The sequence below is a fragment of the Anser anser genome, assembly GCF_964211835.1.
Source record: "Anser anser genome assembly, chromosome: 1".
Lineage (NCBI taxonomy): Eukaryota > Metazoa > Chordata > Aves > Anseriformes > Anatidae > Anser > Anser anser.
The window spans coordinates 187,732,163-187,758,967 of record NC_139720.1 but is presented as its reverse complement, the minus strand read 5'-3'; the positions used below and the strand labels follow the sequence as shown (position 1 = coordinate 187,758,967).

Sequence of the window (26,805 nt, the reverse complement as noted above, 5' to 3'; positions counted from 1 at the left end):
ACTCTCTGCCCCTGCTCCACATCAGGTCCCTCCCACGGGATGCTGTCCTTCTTGAACTGAGCCTGCAGCGGCTGCCCGCAGCTCTTCAAGAACTGCTCCCACACGGCTCCGTACCATGGGGTCCATCCCCCAGGAGCAAACTGCTCCAGCACGGGTCCCCCACGGGCGGCAGCTCCCCCCAGACCCCCTGCTCCTGCGTGGGCTCCTCTCCACGGGCTGCAGCTCCGGCCCGGGGCCTGCTCCTGCGGGGGCTCTCCATGGGCCGCAGCCTCCTCCAGGCCACATCCACCTGCTCCACCGGGGGCTCCTCCACGGGCTGCAGCGTGGAGATCTGCTCCGTGTGGGACCCATGGGCTGCAGGGGGACAGCCTGCTCCACCAGGGGCCTCTCCACAGGCCGCAGGGGAACTGCTGCTGTGTGCCTGGAGCACCTCCTGCCCTCCTGCCGCACTGACCTGGGGGGCTGCAGGGCTGGTTCTCACTTCTCTTCCCCAGCTGCTGTTACACAGCAGTTTTTTTCCCCTTTCTTAATTCTCCTCCCAGAGGCCCAACCAGCATCACTCACTGGCTCAGCTCTGGTCAGCAGCAGGTCCCTTTTGGAGCCAGCTGGAGCTGGCTCTAATGTGACATTGGGCAGCTGCTGGGCTCTGTTCATAGAGGCGTTCCCTGCAGTCCCCTACTACCAAACCCTTGCCATGTAAACCCAATACAATGGCATATATTATTTTCTATTAAAAACATCCAGCCTGGCCTTGAACACCTCCAGGGATGGGGTATCCACAGCTTGTCTTGGCAACCTGTTCCAGTGCCTCACTACCCTTACAGCGAAGAATATCCACCTAATGTCTAGTCTATTGTCTTCAGTTTAAGACCATTCTCCCTTGTCCTATCATTATCTACCTGAATAAAAAGTCCCTCTCCATCCTTTTTATTAGACCCCTTTAAGTATTGAAAACCCACAATGAGGTCTCCCCAGAGCCTTCTGTTTTTTAGGCTGAACATCTCCAGCTCTCTCAGCCTTTCTGCACAGGAGAAGTGCTCCAGCCCTCTGATCATCTTTGTGGCCCTCCTCTGGACTTGCTCTAACAGCTCCACATCCTTCTTGTGCTGGGAGCCCCAGACCTGGATGCAGCACTCCAGGAGGGGCCTCACGAGAACAGAGTAAATGAGGACAATACCCTCCCTCCACCAGCTGCTGGTCATGCCTCTGTTGATGCAACCCAGGATGCAGTTGGCCTTCTGGGCTGCAAGCATGCACTGTTGGCTCTTATTGAGCCTTTTGTACACCAGAATTCCAAAGTCCCTCTCCACAGGGCTGCTCTCAATGAGTTCTTCTCCCAGTCTGTGCTCATGTCTGGGATTGGCCCAACCCAGGTGCAGCACCTTGCACTTAGACTTGTTGAACCTCATTAGGTTCACTTCTCCAGCTTGTCCAGGTCCCTTTGAATGGCATCTCTTCCTTCTTTGGTATCAACCGCACCACTCAGCTTGGTGTCATCTGCAAACTTGCTGAGGGTGTACTCAGTCCCATCATCTATGTCATTGATGAAGATATTGAAAAGCACCAGTCCCAAGACAGACCAAGGGACACTGATTGTCACCAGCCTCCACCTGGACACACAACCATTGGCCACTACTCTCTGGGTATGGCCATTGAGCCAATTTCTTATCCACCAGCTGGTCCACCCTTCAAATCCGTATCTTTCCAATTTAGAGATTGGGATGTCATATGGGACTGTGTCAAAGGCCTTACAGAAATCCAAAAAGATGACATAAGTCGGTCTTCCCTTGTCAACTGATACAGTTACTCCATCATAGAAGGCCACCAGATTGGTCAGGCATGATTTACCTTTGGTGAAGCCACACTGGCTGTCCTGGATCACCTCCTTGTCCTGCACGTGCTTTAACATTCCCTCCAGGAGAATTCGTTCCATGATCTTGCCAGGCACAGAGGTGGAGCTCACTGGTCTGTAGTTCTCCAGGTCTTCCTTTCTACCCTTTTTAAAAATGGGAGTGATGCTTCCCTTTTTCCAGTCACTGGGGACTTTGCCTACTGCCATGATTTTTCAATTATGATGGAGTGTGGCTTGGCAACTGCATCACCCAGTTCCCTCAGGATCCTTGGATGCATATCATCAAGGCCCATAAACCTGTACTTGTTAAGTTGCATCAGGAGGTCCAGAACTTGCTCTTCACTACAGTGGGCTCCCCCAGCCCCTGCCTAGAGGCTTGGGGACAGGAGATCTGGGAAGCCTGACCACCAGCGAAGACCGAGGCAAAGAAGTACCTCTGCCTTTTCCCCATCTGTCATTACCAGTTCTCCATCGTCATTTGTCAGAGGTGCTACACGCAAAAATAATTCAAAGTGTTTTTTAGAGCTTGCCTTGGAAATCGGAGCAACAGATGTAGATAGTGTTCTGAAGCAGTAGCTATGCTAAAGATTCAAAAAAATTGCATGACAGGAAGGAGATTTTGACTAAAAGAAAATGCACATGCAAGGAATTGTGGTTAACGTGCAAATAAAAAAATAGCAAAATAATAAAATCTGTGGGTTTTTGTTTGTTTTTAAATAAAGCTTGACATGCATACCAATGCTATCAAAAGATGGTATTGCTCATGTTATAGGATCTGTGGACAGTGTTGCAATAGAAGATTAATGAGCTATTTGTTTCCAAACAAATGAGTCATCTATTAAGTTTAATCTACACACAGTGGGACAAGCTGAACACCAGCTTGCAGACTGGTATGTTGTCTGAAATGCTCTTAAAGCATTGTAAAAGGAAAATCATAGAATATATGTGGACAGAACTTGGAGGTTATCGTTATCAGATTATTACTGTTACAAAAGTATCAGAACTGTAAATATAAGTAAATAGCTATAAAAGATACAATTTTTAATAGTGCCATTGCAAAGAATGTCTCATCTCAGGAAAATCATCATCACCAAGTGGAGATTATTGTTAAATAAACTTTTGAATGAAAGAGGACAAAGGAATTTTTCATCTAACATATTTTTGTTAGGTGACGTGGAAGATTCAGAAACGAAGCATTGACTAAAGCATTGACTAAAAGTTGCATGGTTTGCACTTACTTAGCTTAGTCAAGTTAAATTTCAGAGATTTCAGTGATTAATATTCTGCTGAATTTATTAAGGTGTTCCTTTGTGAAATATAATCTTCCTACAAAAGGGAAAACATTTTTTTTTCACCCTGGGGTCTACAAAATTTCAGCCTGCAAAAATTAGTTTGTTCATTGTTGCTTGGAAAAAAAAATTAGGCTGGTCACACATGACTTCAGAAGACAAAGCTGCAGTGATACGTCCTTAATCTAGTATGACCCAATAAATCTGTTTACTTGGACATGAAGGAAGTGAGATATTCGTATGTACTATTGTATAATGAGTAGGATTTTTTTACCCTCCTGTTAACTATAAGTTTTTAAGGGGAAAAAGTGAAAATACATTTTTAAAGACATGGAAATCAGATGTGGAAAAATGTGCATTCTAATATGCATATAAAAATAAAAAAATATATAAAATATAAAAAATACAACTCAGTTTAGGGACTACTGCAAAGATTATTGAGAAAATATATTTTGCTGCATGCTTTTTTATTTCTAATTCTGTGCCTTCTCCGATTTCAAAAGCAACAAGTAAAATGTTTTTGCTTTTATTTCCTCTGATACAGAGAGGGAAATTTTTATATTAGTAGGATCTGTATCTATTAAACCTGCCTCAGAGAGTGAGTCACCAAGTGAATCTGAAACCTGCACTAAGGTACTGTGTTGAGAAATTAAAAAAAAAAAATGAATACAAGTTAGTTGGGTATGAGCTTATTTGTTACTTGATGAGGGACAGAGAAATCTTTGCAAAATAAATATAATATTAATTTTCTAAAAGTACTTTATTTCCCTAAGAAAATAAATAAATAAATAAAAAAGAATAACTCTGCATCATTTTACTTCATACTTAATACAAAAATATCATCCCTTAACAGTGGAGAGAGTCTTGGGAACTGTTTTTAGGAAGTTATGGATTTATACAGGGAGTTTTTAATATATAACATATATGTATTCTGTTTTATTTTTTTAAGTAATGAAGGATATCAATGCTAGACTGCTTGCCGTCTTTGTAGCACTTAGTCTATTTCAGGTCTACCTTTGCAGTTTCCAACAAATGCAAGAGAAAACTGTTTGATTCCAAATTACTCATTTACATGCTTCAAGTGGCAAGGGAAAGTAAGGCTTTCAGTGTGCAACTAATATGAAGTTTAAACACTCCTATTTCTTCAAAAGTTTAATAGCTACTTTTATGGAAAAGAACTTGCTTGCGATTTAAACTATGTACTTAAGAATCCTTATACTTTACAAGTTACAGGGAGTTGTATCCGACTGAAAGAGGCAAAAGAATGGTACATGCCAAGGGGACATTTTCTATGGAGAAGTGAATATAAAATATTTATTTATATGCATGTAGGATCAATAAATTTGTTATAATACAAAATGTTTTATACTGGTTTTTCCTTTTTTTATTTATTTTTTTAAGGTAGGAGCTGTAAGAAGCTCAGTGATTCAAGTTGAAAAATGTTTATTGATATTTGTAGGATAATGTTACATATACTATGGTTACATTCTTAATGAGTGAAATTGATCAGGGCTGCATTTTTAAGTCATGCTTAGTAGACTGTATCACTTCACTTCTCAAGAGTAAATGTAAAGTAGTTCATTTTGACTCTGCAAGACAAATTGTTAAAAGTTTCTTGACATGTTTCTCACTAGGAAGAAAAGAAAAAGATAAAGGACCTGCCTACAACGTTTTCAATTGTATCCAAATAATTACAGGGTACTGAGGAGAACAGGTGAAAATTATAACATTTTAATTAAATCAGAGGGCAGAAGAAGAATTTGTCTAATACATCAATAACATGCTTCATTTGTATGTCCAATCTAAATGCATTCTGTGAAGTACTTTTTCAACAAGTTGAAAATTCATGACAAATAACTTATTCACTATATTATAAAGATAATGATGGCATGGCACAATATTATAGATGAGAGTATTGTTGGTGTAGAAGAGAAAGACCACCTCAACCACACAGAGGATGGCTCCTCTAACTTCTTGACAGCTGTTTTATATTGTAAGATATGTAATTGTAAAACAAGTCAACAAGGAAGAAAGTTTAAATGATTGAAACCATCAGTGATATACTGAGACAGTTCAGACTTTAACATACATGAAATTCTCTCTTTTACTTTGTTTCCTATAGAAGAACAAACTTTGATATGTTTTCTTACCAAGGCAGAACAGAAGGCGAAGGAGGAAAGGAATACTTTTTCTATTCATACTTTTTGTGTTGTAACAACTACCTAGATTATTTAAATTATCTCTTAGGAGGTGAGTTCTTCCAAAAGGTTAGCCATCTAATCTAGTCAGCTGAACAAGAAAAAGGCACCAGCAGCAAATTATTTTGCAGGTGTAGCTAAGGCTTGCAGAATGGTATTTAATGCCTACAAGTACCCAACTTGTTACACTCCTTATGTAAGAACTGTAGGTGACTGTCTTATAGTAGGCATCTAAGTGAACTTGGAGTTCGTAGATTCTTATCATTGGATCATTCAGTAAATATGATCTGAGTTTGTTTCTTAACTTGGCTTTTGTTTATGAGGTTCTCTGAACACTAAAGCAACTTAGAGTCAAATGAAATAGTATAGTTTCTGTATTAGGGACTTCTGTTATGTTTGTTGACTTATGCAGCTGTCTGGGACAGACACTTGTATTTTTGTAGGATGTGGAGCATAGGCCTAGAAATACAGTTACATTTTGGATATTGAAATATTTTACATACAATATATAAAAATCACACAAAATGACACAAATTAATATTGATGGAGGTTTAAACTAGTTGACCTTTTACCAAAGAGGTAAATCATGAGAAGCTGCATCTCTTTAGAGTATTTGAAGTGCTGTTTTCCAAGGGTGGCAATTTGTTAGTAAAGCTCATACAAATGTGAGTATTTTGCTGCATAGCTATTTCAACTTTATTTTAGCTTAGAAAATGTAGTACTACTTTTGACGCCCTTTCATAGCTGGACTGAATCCCATGGGGGGGTGGGAGGGATATACCTTATTTTCATGAAGGTGTGTTTACTAAGTATTCTGAAAAGTAGTGGCATAATCATAAAACAAGATTCTTAAAATAAAATCCCAAGGGATGTAGAAGTTCTTTGCTTTAAAAAAACAAACAAAAAATTAACTAAACATAACAGTCGAAAGGTAATAATTAAAATGTGCCAAGAAAGGGAAGACAAATAAATTGTAAATGACTATTCCAAATAATAATATTTTTAACACAATAAATGAGCATTTGTACCTGGTAAGTCCAGATGATAACATCTACAAGACTGCTACTAACATCTACAAGACTGCTACAATAACTACAACTGAGACAACTGCAGCCTTACCCAAAAGGGAAAGATAAAGTCAGTATATTCAGTTTAAGCAGTTAGCTGAAAAATAAAATAAAATAAAAAAATCACTATGATCAGTCTTTTGAAATGCTCATAAAATGGCTTGAATTCCTAGCAGCTGAGTAATTGTTTATTACATGTAGTCCTTCTTCCCTGTTCAAAGAAGTGGCAACTCGATCAGGCTGCTCTAGGTGTTTCCAGTCAGGTTTTTAGCATCTCCAAGGAAGGAGACTCCACAGTCTGTTTGGACAAACTGCTCTACTGTTTGACCACCCTTACTTTACATTTAAATGAAATTTCAAGTTTTTCAGTTTGCGCCCATTGCCTCTTATCCTGTTACTGAGAAATCTCTGATTCCCTCTTTACTTCCTGCCCATTAAGTATTTATACACATGGATAAGACGTCCCTGAGCCTTCTCTTCTCCAAGTTAAGCTGTCCCATATCTCAGCTTCTCTTCATGTGTTAGAGGCTTTGATCGCTTAATCATCTTTGTGGCCCTTTGTCGAACTCTCTCCAGTATGTCCATTTTCTTCTGGTTTGTATGTGTTTTGAAAGAATAGACACCCATTATAGTTAAGTATGAGTTGATTTGCAGATCACAAAAGATTAAATTACCATTCTTAGGATTAGGTTATTTTGAAGGTTCAGCTCTAAAGGGTATTTAAGATTTTCTTCTTAAACTTTACAATTCACAATTAAAATTCATCATGGACTTAATGATTCCAATTGAACAGATTATTTGAAAGACCACCATAGTTGTACTTGGAAGTGTTTTACTCAGATACTTTCTCCCCTTGATTATAAAATATGAAGCAATTGAGATAAGGTACTAAACTGGGCTATAAAATCTGCTGTGGTGATTTTTTTCCTTTTGTTTAATAATTTCTGATAGATTAAAAGATAGAGATACGTGATGTTAATTTGTTAAGGCACATAGAAATGGATTTCTGATGAGACCTGAGTTGTATTTTGCGTATAGTACATATGTTTTTAGATTACACTTTCAGGAAAGGGAATGTAATAATCTTTTAAATTTTATTGTGTTTTAATTTTATTGCATTTTTGGCTCATATCCCATAAAAAGTTGTAGGTAGGTACATTGTTATGTATGAGCACTGTTCTACCAAGTGGACTTGGAAGTTCTGCTGACTTGACTTTTAATTTTACGAGTTTGTAAGGATTCATCTGGTCATATAACTTCATGAGATTTTTCACTTATTTTTCAATGGTAATCATTAAGTTTATGTGTTATAGCACAAAAACTGCCACTATATACTGATTTTCCTTTTCTTTTCAGTGGTATATGATAAGCATTGTACACATCTATAATCGCTGGAGAAACAGTGAAATACGATGTTACGTGAATGGTCAGCTGGTATCCTATGGTGACATGGCCTGGCATGTTAACACAAATGATGTAAGATTTTATTTTTTTCCTTTCTTATAGCTTCACAGCACATCAAACTGTTCATCTCATTTTAAAGTAAATGGAAAAAAAAATAAAAGTACAGTATTTTCTCTAGATCTTTGCAAATTTATTTTTTTTTAAGCTTTAAAAAGCCTTAGCTATGTATTTCATAAAATTTAGTAGTGCTGTGGTTTCTTTGGGTAAGTTTTTTTTTTTTTTTCCTTTAGATTATTATGAATTTTTGGCTCTATTTTGCACTATTTTTAGGAAATTTGTGGAGATTTTGTTGGAGAGTCTGTTACAGTTAATGTTTTTAATATATGATGTTGTATAGAGGACAGTGATAACAACGGATTCATATTTCACTTTTTCCATAGAAAGTTATGGTGGAGTTACAGATTTGAGAGATGTAGATTAAGGAAAACCCTTAAGAAAAACTGATTCATTCAGCCTAATGAATACACATGCTGCCAAGTACTCATTTTTGTATCACATTAAATTCTGTTTTATTCAAGAAGAGATATGTATTAATGATTAAAAGATTTCTATGCTATTTTTGTTGATTGAACATTAGATTTTAAGTATTTTTTTTTAATTGCAGTAGAACTGAATAGTCTGGACCATGGTCAGAGTCCTGTTGTTTTAAGCACTGTATAAATTTTGTGAGAGATAATTTCTTCTATGAAGAGTTTACCATTTTAAAGCAATGAGACAAATAGAAATTAAGGAAAAAAAAAAAAGTTAAAGCTGGAAAACAGAAGCATGGAGAAGCGTAAGGAAACTTATGGCATTAAACAAAGTCTGATGTCTTACATCTATATCCCAGTAGCAAGCATATTTTTCCTCTTTTATTGTTTGACTTGGATTAGTTCATAGGCAGTTGACCAGTATTAAAAATGCTGTGCTAATTATTAAGGAATTAGTATTTAATTAATGTTGTTAGCAAGTACAGATTAAGTACTACAAAATTGCAATTTTGTGTTTTGCATTTTATTGGCTTGGATGGCCGACTAGGGAGATTACCAATTAAAAGATATTGAGACACACAGAGTTGCATAGCATCAGTCAGCTCAGAACAAGTTAATACAGTGTTCTTGTGTCTGCTTGTACCACAGGCAGAAATGAGTCATTTTTACCTGGAGAAGATTGCATGTTTACCTGTAAATACAGCTAAATGTTAATTGGACAGAGTTCAATTTATGTTAACAGTACATTCTTAGAGGAAATGTATCAGATTCATATTTTTTAATTATAAATTATTTTAATTAAATATATATATGCTTAAAAAAAAAAGTCCATTTTCTTCTACAATGGAAGGGATGAGACTATACACCCAATGATGGAGAAAACACTAAATGTAATAAAGACAAAACTTTTCAGATGCTCGCTGTGTCAAAGCTACCACTGGATAAAACTCATTTGGATTATATACTTTTCAGATTAATAAAGCATTTATTAGATTTGCATTACTGAGTTTAAAGTTAAGGGACTCAGTTGAATTTTTATTTCAAGCATAGATTTTATCTTGGAAAAGACTGTGAACTGATTTCTTCCCCTCCAATAGATCTCACATTACAGTTTTCTTATATTTTAGTGTCATTTTTCATTATCTGACATTTACCTCTTGTATCCAATACTTCAATCTACAGTTTTCATACGTGCAGACACAATTGAGACATCTTCAATGATGTCTTGATTAACTCCAACTTCATTAATGCTATTTAATGAAATATAAAAGCTATAAAAAGTTTATTGTGTTAGTTATGTGTCACATAACTCAATGTTTTTATTCCAAGGACTAATTATAGCTAAAGATTATGACAAAAAGATTAAATTAAATGCATGAAAACACATAACACGAATAATCAAAAATGTGTACGATTGCTAGCTGATCAGTACATTAAACAGTTGATTATAAGAGATCAAATAACATTTAGAGATGGATGTTACATTGGAAGAGTTGATTATTATGGATATTAGATTAGGAATTTTCCCCCAGTTATGGGAAGACATGAGAGAAAGCATAAAACTGTTCAAGATGTAGAATTAGAGGGTTAATGAAGTCTTGTGGAAGATTTTTTGCTCAGATACTAAAATGAAGACAAACTTGATGATGTCATAGAAACATAGAATATCCTAAGTTGGAAGGGACCCTTAGGAATCCTTGAGTCTAACTCCTGGCTCCACACAGGACCACTGTCCAAATGTTTCTGGAACTCCAACAGGCTTCCTAATGCAAATTATACTAGTTTAATTTGTGTCAAAAAGTGAGCTCCATTCCTTGTTTTCATTAAATAGAGTACACGTGGCAAGGAAACTAAGTGATCTTTGCCGAACATCATTGTGCTGTAGATGTAGTCCTCTTGTGCTGCATCTTGTTTCCTAATTTCTCAGATTTTTGTTTTGGATGGTTAAGTTCTAAACTTCATTTGATCTAAAAGCCTTTTTTCTTGGAAGCACCAGGAGAACTTAACCTAATTCTTGCAAAATAAATTTAACTTGGGGGGGGGAAGCTACACTTCAAATATGAAAGAATAGGAAATGGACAGATGGAGAACTGCAGAAGGTCTTTGTGCATCTAGAAGGATAGATGTGGGAAGAAAGAACAGAAAATAGCAACTTCTATGATTGTGGAAGAAGTCAGAAGAGGCATTTAAGTTTAAACCACATCATTATAAGATGTGGTCATAGAAGACTGTGCACCAGTTGCAAACCAGAAAAAAAATGTATTTGTTTTTCTGCTACAAGTGTTTGGCTATTTTAGCACAACAGTGAAAGAACAGTGTATTTTGCCATTCTAAATTTCTCTATTCTATGTTAAATGATTAATAAAAAAGGAATTCTAATAGCCAGTCATAACAGCATTGTAATACCAACCCATAAAATAATAAATGCTAAGACACTTGAAATTGTTCACTACAAAAATTTAGGTATTGAAATAGTAAATGAATGGTTTATTTTCTTAATTATGGTCCCCATTTATTTTTAGCTCCAGTAGTTGCATGTGAATACGATTTCATTATATAGTTTGTATCACTAAAGCTCATTATCATTGCATCTTTCTGATACAGAGCTATGACAAATGTTTTCTTGGCTCTTCGGAGACTGCTGATGCTAATCGAGTGTTCTGTGGCCAGCTTGGAGCAGTATATGTATTCACGGAAGCACTCAACCCAGCACAGATTTTTGCAATACATCAGTTAGGACCTGGTTATAAGGTAATAATGGATCTTAAAAAAACATTTTTTTTGTAAAACTGAAAATAATTCATAGATGTAATTGATAGATATAGTTGGAAGCTATATGTAAATGTAGATATTCCTCTTGGGGTCATATAGAGCTGTGTGATTTGTTTTCAGCAAAAGATAAGGGTTTTGTCAAGTTTCCTAACTGCTCTTAATTTCTACCAGCTTTTTGAAAGATGCAAGTAATTGCTTTAAAAAATAGCTGAAACATGATTATATGTGATTTTTATAAATTTGGGTCATAATCAAATTAGAGCAATTCTGTGTTTTGAGTACTAAATAGCAGAGGAACAACTTTCCCCTTCTCTCCTGTTTTGTGTTTAAAAACTGAGTTAAAGCAGATTAACATTGCACAAAGCATAATAAGCCAATTCTGTTCAAATACAGTTTTAAAGAGTGCTGCTAAAGTAAAGGTTGAGCTTTTCATATATGCTTTGCCAGAGAAATTTAGGGGGGACAGTTTGGACAAATTCATGGTGCATGCATAAACTTTGATCTCTAGTATGAACAATGTTAGTTATTTCTTGAAATGGCTGTGTATAGTATTATTTTATCAAGAAAAACAAAGTAAATGTTTTGCAGAAGTGTGTGGAAATTGTTTGCCCAGCAGAGAAGACTTGAAAATGAATGATCGGCTCTAACCTAGCTTAAGAGTATGGAATTTCTACCACCAATTACTCCCAAATTTTGTTTTTGTTGATTTTTGAAATTTGCAGCATCATCCGGAATACTTGCAGATTCTTAGTATATATGATATATTTTTAAAATAAAGACTTTTAAAAAGGGGCAAATACAGATCAACATTTAGATTCTAACAACATTAATTTGCTTTGCTGAAAATGACTTTGCTGTAAGTCATTTGATGAAAACTAGCATCTAAATGACAGTGACAACTGAAAATATCTTTTGTGGTATGTATGTAGTGTGAATAGCCAAACATATGTCAAAGGTACTTGGAGAAGGGGAAGTCTTTTGCATGTGGTTGATGGTTAAAACCTGCTGTAAAACCTAAAATGTTAGTTAAGTTAGTCAAGAAGTGTGTCACATGTGCAAACAAGGGGTACTTTATTTCAACCTTAATACTGTATTTTGTTTGAACAAGGATTTCTGCAGATTATTTTTTTTTTGGTCATACAAAAGAAAGTAATGTGACCTTATAGTGCTTAATAATAAATGTAGTAAATCTTTATGAATTTATTAAATTCATGGATTTGCAGGAGCATACTGAAGATATATGAAATAGGAATAATGGTTTCATTAGTTTCAAGAAGTGAAAAATACTATGTAATAATATCGAGTGTTGAAGGGTTTCATAAGGCATACATGTTTTCATGCTAAACAATATTTCCAGTAGTTACTGCATGATCATTATTACATTTATTGATTGTTAGGCTTCTGTTAAACTAAATTTCTTCACACCCATAGCTTATTACTGATTTTTGTAAAATGTCAATGAGATTAATTTAATACTTCAGGGATATTTCTCCTTGGTATACCATGATTTTAGGTTTAGACTGTGTTCCCAGCACAGCTAATGCCTCTTTCGTCTGTAAAGTATTTTACTTCTCTCTAAGAATCTGAAAAATTAGCTTTTACTAATAATGGTTAAACATTAATTAATGCCTATTTCTCATTTGTAGAAGCCTCTGAGATTTTAACTTTAGTTAAAATGTTTAGCTATTGTTTTACGATATAATTTGTATAAGATTGCAGTATTCATTCATTTTTCTATAATGTTCACATGCAGTCAGCTACAACATCTACTATAATCACTTCTCACTTCTGAACAACCTTATGTGCCTCTTACCATTTTAGCTTTAGCTTCAGTTGCATTGAGCATTGGATACTGCAGATGAGTTGGACTATGATCTTCTGTTGTTTCCTGTATATTATTATTATGCTTTTATTGGAAAATTTGATGTAGAATGTATGCAATGCATGTAGTGACATGAAAATTTATGCTGCAGAAATGAAATTCCTGTTATTATAAAAATAATCCTGCAACAAAAGAAAATAATGCTTAATTGTTTTCCAGTGGGTTGAGGCAATTTATTTTCTAATATTAATAAATACAGAAATGGTAATTGGGAGTTTTTAATTTTGTATTTTTAAATTTAACTGCTATGATTCTAGTATAAGCTTACATCTTAATAGCCTTATGCCGTACTTCTATTTACATAGGTATTTTCAGCTGCTTATCTGGTTGCCCAAAAGCTTAGATTTCTGTCTTGACAATTTTTATTAGTTATTGTAGGTTTAAAAATTGCAGAAATGTTTATGATCTCTGAATAAATTCTTATACTGTTTGTAGTCCAATAAATTCTGATACCCCTTGTAGTCTGACACCATGTCTACCACTTACGTAGAATGTTCAAGTAAAAGTGCAATGAATTCCAAAACTTCCTGCAATTAGATTGTTTGCATCTTCTATGGAATTCTGTATACTGTATGAATATATGTATATATACAGTGTGAATATAGTGTATATGCACCAAGATATTGTTTGTGCTAAATGAATGTATTTAGGCTCATCAGTTCAGTTCAAGGGTAGGCATTTAAAGGTTGATTAAAAGTCAGGTCCCAGGTGACAAAAATGCAGCATGAGGTGGCAGTAGCTCTCTTAAAACTCTTCATGGTATTTGTTGCCTTCCTAAGTGGAAAATATACATATGGGATAAATGAAGAATCCAAATTTATAGTTTTTTCCATGTAAAAAAAAAAAAATCTATATACTGACTGAAAGCTTCATACTTTGTTACCAAAACTAATTTAGACCATTTTTATTACAGTAATCACAGGGCATCATACAAGTTCTCCATTTATCCAGTTTGTAGCTAGATTAGACAGGTATCACTCTCACAGTATCACAGTATCACAGATTTCTAGGTTGAAAGAGACCTCAAGATCATCGAGTCCAACCTTCGACCTAACACTAAGCACTCCACTAAACCATATCGCTAAGCTCTACATCTAAATGTCTTTTAAAGACCTCCAGGGATGGTGACTCCACCACCTCCCTGGGCAGCCCATTCCAATGCTTAATAACCCTTTCGGGAAAGAAGTACTTCCTAACATCCAACCTAAAACTCCCCTGTCACAACTTTCGCCCATTCCCCCTCGTCCTGTCACCAGGCACGTAGGAGAACAGACCAACCCCCACCTCTTTACAGCCTCCTTTAAGGTACCTATAGAGAGCGATAAGGTCGCCCCTGAGCCTCCTCTTCTCCAGGCTGAACAAGCCCAGCTCCCTCAGCCGCTCCTCGTAAGACTTGTTCTCCAGACCCCTCACCAGCTTGGTCGCCCTTCTCTGGATTCGCTCGAGCACGTCCATGTCCTTCCTGTAGCGAGGGGCCCAAAACTGAACACAGTACTCGAGGTGCGGCCTCACCAGAGCCGAGTACAGGGGCACAATCACTTCCCTCGACCTGCTGGCCACACTGCTTCTTATACAGGCCAGGATGCTGTTGGCCTTCTTGGCCACCTGGGCACACTGCTGGCTCATATTCAGCCGACTATCAACCAATACTCCCAGGTCCTTCTCTCCTTCCTATGAAGTCTGGAAAACACTTTATATTGATTCTCTAATGCTGGTTACACTAAGTAGATATTAAATGTACACAAATTCACATGTATTATATATTTCTGAACATTGTTTATTATACTTTGATAACCAGATAAAAAATAATGGCTAAAAATTATCTCAGGAGTTCCTGTGAGTGTTTTAGAGAAGGTGCTTACTTGATGACAAGTTTGAGGTTGTGGCAGAGAAAATCAAAGACGTGGGTTTCTTGTAAATCATGTATATATCATATAGGATCTCATATAAAATCATATATATATCAATCCTATATTGAATAATTGATAAAGAAGCTAATTTATGTTGATAAGGTATAAAGGAATAAATATATGTATTTACCATTCGACATATTATAACTAAGGCTCTTTGCGGTCTTTATGCCCTCACACTGGTTGTACCAGATCTCAAAGTTGCATTCCTTCCATGACCAGTAATTAACCATTTGCTACTTGACCTTATACACTTGATAGCCTCTGCTATCCTCCTGTGGATGCATTTTTCCCAAGTCCCCAGTACAGGACGAGTATGCTAAATTTAGATTCTTTTTGTGTAAGTTAATGTTAGTAACAAAGGAGTATTGTGTCTAATTAATAGTTTCTTTTTCCATCATATTATAACAATGTGAATAGAACAATAGGATTTCCAATTTAAGTTCAACTTAGATGGCTTTAATTCTTTTTTCAGATAACTTTTGAAATCAGTGAAATAACTGAACTATTTCTGTCTCTGCAGTAAGTGTACAAAGATATATCTGTATAGTTAAATATGCTCTCTGGGGAGAAATGCATCATCACCTTCATCAGGACAAGTCTCTAACCTGGAGTAGTGATTTCCTGATAAGTGAGATTTAGATAGCCATATGAACAGAGAGCCAACTCTCAAGCTGTAAGCATACGATTTAGTCTGGCTATTTCTGCTTCAGTGAGCAGTGTGGCAAGATAAGGGAACACGTTTATAAATCAAAGCATTCGATGCTGAAGCCTGAATGTCCACAGTGAATGTCCACAGTATCAGGGTTGGGGGGGGTTGTTGCTTCAGGTTGGATAAAGTCTGATACGTTGGACTGAATGACTGTTAGCAGTCAGTGAACATTTCTAGTTCAGTTTCTTCCAAAAGGAAGTCTCTTTGGTGCTGAACAGGTTTTTAATATGCACAAAGCAGTGAGTGGGGATCACTGGGAGTTTCCTTACCAAACATAATGACTGACAGATCTGCTCCAAGGGTTCTCAATCAGCTGCAGTCAGATGCCCACTTTATTCAGTCTACATCTTTCTTATGACAAATTGATGCTTGTCACAAGAGCTCATATTGTCAGTCACTTGAGCAGTCACCCTTTCCCATCATTTGGCCATAAACAAGAAAATTTATTCGGGATTTCCATCAGCCTTGAGAACTCTGCAAAAGCTGCATGGGTTTTATGGGTTTACATAACTGGCAGAAACCTGTACTATTTTTTGAAAGAGCAGCTGATAGCCTATAAATTGCCTATTTTAATTCTACCACCCTGGATAACAACAACCCTAGTGATTACATTTTTTACAGTTTAATGATGTATTTTCTTATTGTGTTGGGGGCAGGAGCAAGAGAGAAATTTGTTAGGACAAAATGGATGAAAACAACTCTATAAATGGCTATATGCAGTAAAAATAAGCAAAATAATTTATAATTATCCTCAGCAATAAATCATTTTAAACGGAGTAAAAATTTTAGAAACATAAATTGAATTTCATATTACAATGATGAAATGGTAATAATTTCTAATGAATTTACTTGTATCAACAAAGTACTGTGTGTTACTACTAGTTGTCTCTTTGCCACTGTCAAATGACTTTTATATGTAAAAGTAGGTGTGTGCCAAGTAAATCTGACAACACTTTGCAGAAAGGAAGAAATCTATCTTCTTGTGCTTGAATGATTTGTCAGTGTTGCCAGAAAAACTAGTTTTAGATCAGATATGTTTCATGGTATGTTTAAGAATAACAGAGATTTTCATTCTTCCTTTAAGCTTAAAAATCTTTAGTTTGAATGTGGGTTTTAGAATTTGTTTTGTTTTTAATTTAAGTATCTAGTTTATATATAATCTGGTTTGTTAATGAAGCATGGGATTTATGCTGTTTTAAAATAACTGTTACCTTAAACAAAATGGTATAGGATTCAATATTCTATTTACTTTATAAAGCTTCTTGCATTTTTTTTTTTTTCAGAGCACATTCAAATTTAAATCTGAGAGTGACATTCATCTGGCTGAGCACCATAAACAAGTGCTCTATGATGGGAAACTTGCAAGTAGCATTGCATTTACTTATAATGCAAAGGCTACTGATGCCCAGCTATGCCTTGAATCCTCACCAAAGGAGAATCCTTCAATTTTTGTACATTCCCCACATGCTCTTATGCTTCAGGTTTGTGTATTTTATTTTACTTTCAATCATTGTAATTCTTTTAGTTGAACAAATGAGAATACCAAAGCTATAATTTAACCAATTAGTGCTTCTGATTGTTAATGTTATTAGCAAATGCAAATTTTACAGCTACTAGGTACATATTAAAACTTATCCCTTCATTGAGATTATCCTTTTTGTCCCTTAAAGCATGTATTTGCCTTTTTTTATTTTTTTATTTTCTGTGTTCTGTGCATCTCCATATCACCTTTGAGAACAGCATACCAATATGCTGCTATGGCTGTTGTTCCCAACGTAATCTTTGTATGCTAATTTTCTGGAGAGGAAAAACATAACAAAAGTACTTGCGTCCTTTGAATTTTCTCTGTTGAATACTTAATGTTACTAAATTCATGTTCTGTGATAACTGTTAGCTCATCATCATTTGGATGACAATGTAATTTCTGTGATATTGTACAAGGATACTGTAATTTTATATTTCAGTTCTTAATAACACCTATTGTGAACTGTCCTTTGCTTTTTTCATTAAGAAGTATGTACTTCATACCATAAGCCAGAATTTGCTGATACTAAAGTTCTTCTGTTTGTTTGCCTTTAAGTATAATGAGTATAGCTGAAACATGAGTAATGAAATTAAGTTAAAAATGTCTCATTTAGTTTGCACTCCGTTCAATGGTAAAGTGTTCCCAAGTTATATTGTAACTGTCCTTTAAGACTGAGATTAGTGGATTTTTTTTCCTTCTATTTATTTATTTATTTTTTATTAATTTAGGATGTGAAAGCTATCGTAACCCACTCCATCCATAGTGCAATTCATTCCATTGGAGGAATTCAAGTTCTTTTTCCTCTCTTTGCCCAGCTAGACAATCGACAGCTGCATGACAGTCAGGTGGAAACAACAGTTTGGTAAGCTTCTTTCAAGCAAGTTAAACACTGAATTCAGCTAAGAATATTTCAGTTTCTGCTGTGGGAGTATTTTTTGTTTGTTTGTTTTTCTTTTTGTAAATTATGTGATGTATTTTACTTTTGTTTCTTTAAAAATATGTATTATTTTTGAAAAAGTAATTTACTGTAGAGCTGTGCAAATTGTAATAACCTGAGGAAATTCCAGATGAAATTGGACATAAGTGATTGGATTAAATAGTGAATTCAAATCACATTAGATTTTTTTAAGGATAGTTTTGTGATAGTTTTGCAACTTCTGAAATAAATCAATGTGCTTTTACTTGACAATGCAATGTTGTTTACTTCTCAAAGTCTGTGACATTTAAATCCATACATAATCACATTCCAAGCAAGGGAAAGATACCACCATATTAACACATTGTCAGAAAGTCACACATCTATGCTCAGCTATGTTTTGGCCATATTACAATTGCAACAGTAACTGGAGGAGATTTTAAAGAGACTTTTAAACAGACACATATTAAACCTCTGTTCTGTTGACACTGACCTAACCCTCAGTTACTGAGCACGTGTGGAATTTGGATAAATGCTTCAGTGCGTAACATGCAATGGACTGCTTAGAAATCTGTCTGTACCCTTGCTGACTTGTGTAAAGCTATTTCAGAGGTGGTTATTTTTGTGAGGATGTTGCTTACTATTTAAGATCTCATGCTGCATCTCATGCTGAGGGTGATCTTATTCTATTGCAACACAAAATGTCTAGAATTGTTAGAACAAAGTGTGTGGCCTAATTCTCTGGAGGTAGGGTAGGGTAGGATAGGATAGGATAGGATAGGATAGGATAGGATAGGATAGGATAGGATAGGATAGGATAGGATAGGATAGGGGTTGGAGGGTACCTTAAAGATCACCTGATTCCAACCCCTCTGCCATGGGCAGGGACATCTCCCAGCAAACCAGGTTGCTCAAAGCCCCATCCAGCCTGTTCTTGAACACTTCCAGGGATGGGGCATCCACAGCTTCTCTGGGCAACCTGTTCCAGGGCCTCACCACCCTCTGAGTAAAGAATTTCTTCCCTATACCTAATCTAAATCTTCCCTCTTTTAGTTTAAAGACTAAAATACCCCTTGTCATATCACCACAGTACTTGATAAAGAGTCCCTCTCCAGCTTTCTTGCAGGTCCCCCTTTAGGTACTGGGAGACGACTGAAAAGTTTCCTTGGAGCTTTCTCTTCTGCAGGCAGAACAACCCCAACTCTCTCAGCTGCTCTTCGTAGGAGAGGTGCTCCAGATCTCTGAACATACTCATGGACCTCTTCTGGGCTTGCTCTAATACGTCTATGTCCTTCTTATTCTGGGGGTCCCAGACCTGAACACAGTACTCGAACTGGGACCTCACAAGGGCAGAATAGAGGGGGACAGTCACCTCCATCAAGCTACTGGCCATGATTTGACTTTCTGGCCTGCAGGTGCACATTGCTAACTCATGTTGAGCTTCTCATCAACCAACATCCCCAAGACCTTCTCCTCAGGCCTGTTCTCAATCCATTCTCCACCCAGCCTCTATTTTTGCTCAGGATTGTCCCGACCCAGCTGCAGCACCTTGCACTTGGCCTTGCTGAACTTCATGAGCTTTGCACAGGCCCACCTCTCAAGCCTGTAGAGGTCACTCTGAATGGCATCTCTTCCCCTCCAGCTTATCAATCACACCACACAGCTTGGTGTCTTCGGCAAACTTGCTGAGGGTGCACTCGATCCCACTGTCCATGTCAACAACAATGATGTTAAACAACACCTGTCCCAGTACTGACCCCTGAAGAACACCACTCATCACTGATCTCCACCTGGACATCAAGCCAGTGACTGCAATGCTGTGAGTGCGACCACCCAGCCAATTCCTGACCCACTGAGTGGTCCATCTATCAAATCTATGTCTCTCCAATTTAGAGACAAGGATATCATGAGGTACAGCGTCAAATGCTTTGCACAAGTCCAGGTAGATGATGTCAGTTGCTCTTCCCCTACCCACCAATGCTGTATCCCCATTGTAGAAGACCACCAGATTTGTCAGGCACAATTTGCTTTTGTGAAGCCATGTGGGCTGTCACCAATCACCTCCTTATTTTCCACGTGCCTCAGCATAATATCCAGGAGGATCTTCTCTGAGATCTTCTCAGGCACAGAGGTGAGACTGACTGGCCTGTAGTTCCCCAGGTCTCCCTTTTTTCCCTTTTTAAAAATGGGGGTTATATTTCCCCTCTTCCAGTCAGTGGGAATTTCACTGGACTGCAACAGCTTCTCAAATATGATGGATAGTGTCTTAGTGACTACATCCATCAATTTCCTCAGGACCTGTGGGTGCATCTCGTCAAGTCCCCCAGACTTGTGTAACTTCAGGTTCCTCAGATGGTCTCAAACCTGTTCTTCTCCTACAGTGGGCAGTTCTTAATTCTTCCAGTCCCTGACATTGCCTTCTGGGACTTGGGCTGTGTGGCTAGAGCTCTTGCTGGTGAAGACTGAGGTAAAAATGTCATTGAGTACCTCAGCCTTCTCCATATCCTGAGTAACCAGGTCTCCCGATTCCTTCCAGAGAGGGCTCACAATTTCCGTAGTCTTCCTTTTAGCGCTTATGTATCTATAGAAACCTTTCTTGTTGCCTTTGGCATCCCTGTCCAACTTTAATTCTAATAGGGCTTTAGCTTTCCTAATCTCATCACTGGCTGCTCAGATGATCTTTCTGTATTCCTCCCAGGCTATCTAGCCTTGCTTCCACACTCTGTAGGCCTCCTTTTTCTGCTTGAGCTTGACCAGGAGCTCCTTTCTTCTCCATGCAGGCCTCCTGGTGTTTTTGCCTGACTTCCTCTTTGTTGGGAGGTATCACTCCTGAGCTTGGAGGAAGTGACCCTTGAATATTAACCAGCTTTCTTGGGCCCCTCTTCCCACCAGGGCTTTGTCTCGTGGTACTCTACCAAGCAGAGGTAGAAGAGGCCAAAGTCTGTTCTCCCAAAATCCAGGATAGTGATCTTGCTGTGCTCCCTCCTCACTGCCCTCAACTGCACCATTTACTGGTAACTGCAGCCAAGGCTGCCCTTGAGTTTTACAGTCTCCACCAGCCTCTCCTTGTTGGAGAGAATGAGGTCCAGCACAGCACCTCTCCTCATTGTCTTCTCTTTCACTTGGAGAAGGAAGTTATCATCAGTGCATTCCAGGAACCTCCTCAATTGTCTATGCCCTACTTTGCTGTCCTTCCAACAGACATAAGTATAATACTTTTAGAACTGTTACCGTATTTCCCTGTACAGGTTTTAGGGACAACATAAACTGACTCCTGTATTTGAGTTACTTACGGAAGTAAGTACATAATTCAAAGTATGTGGCTTATTTTCCTGCTCAGAATGCATTCTGCTATTAGTTATTCTGGATATTTCCTATTGCATTAGATAGTTCAATAATAAATTAGTAAACTGAAAAATAATAAATAATACTATAATGACCTATGACTTTGAAAAATTTATCTGAAAGTGATGCATTGGTATCATTACTCTTGGAAGATCACTAATCTGAGTCTAATTTAAGAAATTAATTTGTTGAAGTTTTATCAAATTTGTTTTTCCACTTGGTAATTCAAATATTTGTAACTAAGATGGCTAGATGGCTGCTGGGTTTTATTTATTTATGTATATGTTTTTTCATATATATATGGTGTGAAAAGTAAACGTATTTCATGAGAATATTTTAGTACAATGTTGGAACTAATACAACAGTCTTAAAATTAAGGAATTCTACTTCCCTGCAGCACAGTAATGAAAATAATTTCATTCATTGTTTAAGAAAAAAAAAAAAGAGAGAGAGAAAAGCTGGTGGTGTAAGATATTTATTTTTTACTAATCTGTTTTCCAGTATGTACCTTTCATTGAAGTGTTGTGAAGTAGGGGGTGGGGGGGTAAAGGGGGAGTTGAAACAAATGTATGAAAAAAATCCCTGTATGTTTTTATTTACTGGCAGAGCAGTAGGCAAAATACTTTTTTCCAATTTAAGGAAAATCTTGTGTGTGTGTGTGTGCATATATTTATGAATAAAATATATGTTAAATTCATTAGTGAGCTGAGCCTATAATAAATGATAAATCAGTAGCTCAGTCTCTTTAAAAATGGAGTGTTAATGTGATGTAAGTCGTAGAAACTGAGAGAAAGGCTAATTCTTCCTAAGTATATGGTCTTTCTAGTGAGTGAGAACATTAATAAAGCTCAATATAAAATATACAGAACCGTTTCTGGACTTAGTTGAACTGTAAGTAGGAAAAACAGTTCTCTGTGAATAAATCAAAACATTTCTTCTATAATTAGGTTATTTTTTAAAAAGAGCTCTGTAATTATTTTGTTCTACAAATTATACAAATACATAATACAACAAAATGTGATCCCAACTCAAGAACATACTCAAAAGACTTCTAAGCAAATGCCTGCTTGATGAGATGTGACATAAATGTTGAATTAGTTTGTGGTTTTTTGTTTATTTTTGTTTTTTTCTGGTGTATGTTAATTATTTTCTTATATTTAATTTAATAGGATGTTGATATGGAGAAGAAATAATAGTTCAGGTGAACAAGGAAGTAGGCAAATGAAGGAATAAAAGATTTCTGTGGGCAAAGGAGAGAGGTTATGGGGAAAGGAGAAAGGGAGATAAAAGGGTTATGTTCAAGATTAATTTGTGGGGTGGATTAAGGAATGTACACATTGTTTCCTTTCCTTCTTTCCCCTTGTTATTTAGACTATTTGGTCATTTACATTCTTCAGGTGTATTTTCACTTCCAAAATTCAGTTGTAGAACTGGATCTGATACTTGTTTATACCCTATAAAAAGTGTCTACAAGTCAGCACTTCTTTCTGAAAAGTAGTTGACATTCAGCAGTTCCAATATATCTATTCTTCTAAGGTACCATCAAAAGGTAGATAACCATTGTGCATCTTTGCCAAAACAAAACAAAAAAAAGAGTCCAGAGGATGCTTGATGACATTATTGACATTATTATAAACGATTATGTTTATAAAGTCTTACGCTAGCTGTTGAAGTATTTCTTTCTTTCTGGTGGCCAAATGGGAGGACTCAAAAGTTGCCCCTTGGAAAGTTGTGCTGTCTTTGGTTTTGCCTTACTGTGTTCCTGGGAGATGAGAAGAATCAACAGCTTGATACCCTAATGTATGAGCAATCCAGACTACTTTTCTGAATCCTTCTCACCTGCTACTCTCCTTCACATTTCAGTCCCTTTAATAAGTACAGGTTTCTCTACTTATTTATTTATTTATTTATTTATATTTTTCGCAGAATAAGTTTGGTAACACGACTGTGAAGGACTACCTTGCTTTTCATCTCCTTGATTCACTTACAGTTTAAATCTTTTCTAAATGAATAAATTCAGTGTAAATAAAATTCTGAATGGTATAGCAGGACAATGTGAATACAGAAACTTCGTGGCTTAGTACTACTCTTTGTAAATGTTCTTTATTCCTCAACATGCATATCCCTGTATGTCTTATCTAGATCTTCAGTAAGACTAAATATTGAAATATCCTACAATTCTGCTTTTGAAGCACTGTAGAGGTTCTTATGCTTTCATATTCTGAAATTAGAATGATCGAAACTGAGTTCATATCTTAAGTGTGTTTTCTTATTTTAAATAATGCACCTGCTACTTGGAAGAGTAGTCTATCAATTTGAATACCAAGCCTGTCCCTTTTCGTCTTGTTTTTCCGTACTCTGGTTAGAATAGAAAAATTAGCAGCCTAAGCCAAGAAGGTGTTTATTTAATAAAAATAAATATAGAGTGGATTTTGGGGGTACTTTCTTGATACCTTTGATTATACTACATTGGTAACATGATAGGGAGGATTTGTTTTGTTTGCTTGTGGTCTCTTGTGTACAGTTTTGAATTCATTTGGGTCTGCTGAGCACTGCCATAGAGACTGATTTCAACAAGGTATCAAGTGTTGATGGCTTTGGTACTGATCCAATTCCAACACAGAATAAAGAACAAGTGTTAATTCAGTTGATATTGTTGCTTTGGATTGTATCATATTGGGAACATATTTGAAGATAGAAGGATCTACAGCTGTTTACTTAAAAAGATAAGGTCAAAAGATTTCTTTTATATAGTTATTCTAGAAGTTACTAACTGGATTTGCTAGATCACGTAAACTGTACTAGAGCAATTAAAAAGGTTTTTATTGTTTATCTTACTAAATAAATGCAGTGCCTAGGGCCACCTTAACTATCTCAAAGGTGATATATAACACCCTCCCCCCAGATATGTAGCAAAATAAATGTAGTATCTTTTCAGTCAATTTTATTAGACATTATTTTGACTCTTTAATTTAGATAGTCCTGATACAGAGCGTATTGTCCATCTACTAAGATTAAGTCAGTAAAATGAAAACATCAGTGAAGGAGGCAACAATAATATTTGAACTCCTGCTCATCCTTTCCTTTAAATTTTTTATGTGCTTTGTTCTAATCAATTAATATCTTTAACCTGGTTTTGTTTATTTGCTTGTTTTTTTGTTTGTTTGTTTTATTCAGATGACAATTTTTTAGGTTTCTGTCTGCATTTAGTAGTGTTGCTGCATATTCTTTTCGTTAGAATAACTTAGAGAACTATCCTGTCTCTTGGGTAGCAAATATGTACGATTTTCTATTCGTTTCCATAGATGGGAAGTAGCACAGCTTGGCAGGAAATATAATATGATATATATGTTTTTTCTTATTCTAATATGGAAAATCTGTGAATTTCCAATAGTTCTTAGTTAATCATGTCATTAGTTTAATTGAATTTATCTTTAAGATCATAACAGAAAATAGGAATGCCAGGTACTATCCTGCATATCTGCCTAACCTGTCCTCTCCTTCAAGTATGTTTCAAGAATTTTCTTGTTTGCCCCAGCTGGGCTGGGTGCCTGTGAAAGTCATCCTTTTTATGACCTATGTCTCCAATGGAGTATCAGGGTCCCAGTCCATTGCTGCCTCCAGTGTAGAATTTGGAGTTTGCAGAGTTTGGTTCTGATGATCCACTTCTTATGTGTGTCAAAGGGAACAAGGCTAAATATTGCAACTGAAATTTCAGATCTGCGGTATAACCTAGCTGTGCTCGAAGGAAATCAGTTATCCTCTTCCCAAAATGTCATGGAAGGAAATGTTACTTCACAAATCAGACTGCTGAAATGTCATTTATTAAAAACAAACAAACAAACAAACAAAAACAGTCTTACCATGTGTCAAAAATCCTCTGCAAACTCCCAAACTGTGGTAACTCCACATATTCAGATCCAGGAACTATTGAGGGTGGCTGATTTACGACTGGAGTCTGTGTCCCAAAATGTTATGTCCAGAAGTGAAGTTGCGTAATGACTTTCCTCTTTAGTTCTCCCAAATCTCACCTATTCATACGACTTGTGTTTCATGGTGTCACTTTGAGTGAAACACATTAACAGTCTTCTCTTACTGTCTTCATCATTTGATATGAGAAAAAGAAGAGGAATAGAGAAGAGAAAGTAGTTTCCCCTTTCTCTTCAAAAACCGTACAGAAAGCAAATAGGTAGTTAAACTGGAATCTAAGGAAACCCTTTAGAAGTTTAGCTGTGAGCAAGCTGTGAGCTCACTGGATCTTTTCTCCATCCCCAACAACTGTCAGCATGTCTCTTCTGTTCTGAGTTCATCTTACCTCCAGTCTGTTTATGAGAACTCTTGTTGTTTTTTCATCACTCTGGCTTTAGTAGCAGTGACTGAATAAAAATGAATGAAAGAATATGTAATTTGGTCAGTAATCTGACAGAGCAATTAGTTGCATTAAAACATGCACAACAGCAGTGAATATACTGTGACACAATTTTTCACCTTATATATTAAAAGCGCAGTCAAAAAACCTTCTGAAATCTATGCCTTCCCCTTGTGGTTTGCATTTTCTTCCTGAAGGAAAAAATGTAAGGAAGTGGAGATCATCTTGTGTCTTCTGTGCATCAAAATATATTACTAGTATATTGCTAAAAACTAATATTGCTTCTCCCTGAGGATTTCTGAGCTCATACTATGGAACATTCCTCATCTAGTAAATATTCTGATGAAGTAATGTATCACTTAACGAATCAGCCAAACTTGCTTAACTTTTTTCTGAAAAACTTTTTTTTTTGAAAAAAATGTTAACATTCAGATGGCATGGGCTACCAATGGATGAAAAGCTTTTTAAATAATAATAATTTTCTCTCTAATACAGCCAAGTACTGAGTTTTGTATGTTTCTGTCAGTTGAAATTAAGGAGCAAGTGCCTTAGGATTTGTGTGTGTGTGCGCAAAAATTAAAAAAAAAAATCATTGGTGTATGATTTTCCTTAATACCACACACTCTGTTTATGCAAAGATTAATTTTCAACAGTTATCACATAACAGCCTATGATGGAGTTAATGGTATGATCTCTTTATCTTATTTTGTAGAAGCTGGAAATAAGATGGAATTAGTTTTTGAAGGATCCTTCCCAAAGATAATCAGACAGAACAAATTCCTGCGTCCTTCTCTTTTACATAGTTAAATCATCTATTATTTCTTAACATACTTAGATATTTATAGCTACACGCTTACTTTTATTAAATCTGCTTTTTGTAATGCAAAATCCAGATAATTTTATAGCACACACTCTAAGTTGATATTTAAAGAAATTAGGTAAAAATTTCAGAGAAAATTTTCATAGGAAAGTAGATGAGAGAAACTGATCTATTCAATGTCTTTTTGAAGGGGAAAACAAAAAACAAACAAACA

At 36.3% G+C, this 26,805-nt stretch overlaps 1 protein-coding gene across 11 annotated transcripts in view; it reads left to right on the top strand.

Annotated features, from left to right (window-relative positions):
• The window catches only part of NBEA (neurobeachin), a 520,716-nt gene that overhangs the window by 111,455 nt on the left and 382,456 nt on the right, over nt 1-26,805 (top strand). For 10 of the 11 annotated variants that reach the window (XM_083801108.1, XM_083801105.1, XM_083801107.1 and 7 more), the window contains exons 7-10: nt 7,763-7,882; nt 10,945-11,091; nt 16,900-17,097; nt 17,870-18,003. In XM_083801108.1, the coding sequence (XP_083657234.1) occupies nt 7,763-7,882; nt 10,945-11,091; nt 16,900-17,097; nt 17,870-18,003 (599 nt within the window). Of the gene's footprint in view, nt 1-6,962; nt 6,982-7,762; nt 7,883-10,944; nt 11,092-16,899; nt 17,098-17,869; nt 18,004-26,805 lie in introns of those variants that run through there. The other variant, XM_083801113.1, reaches the window with a different exon arrangement.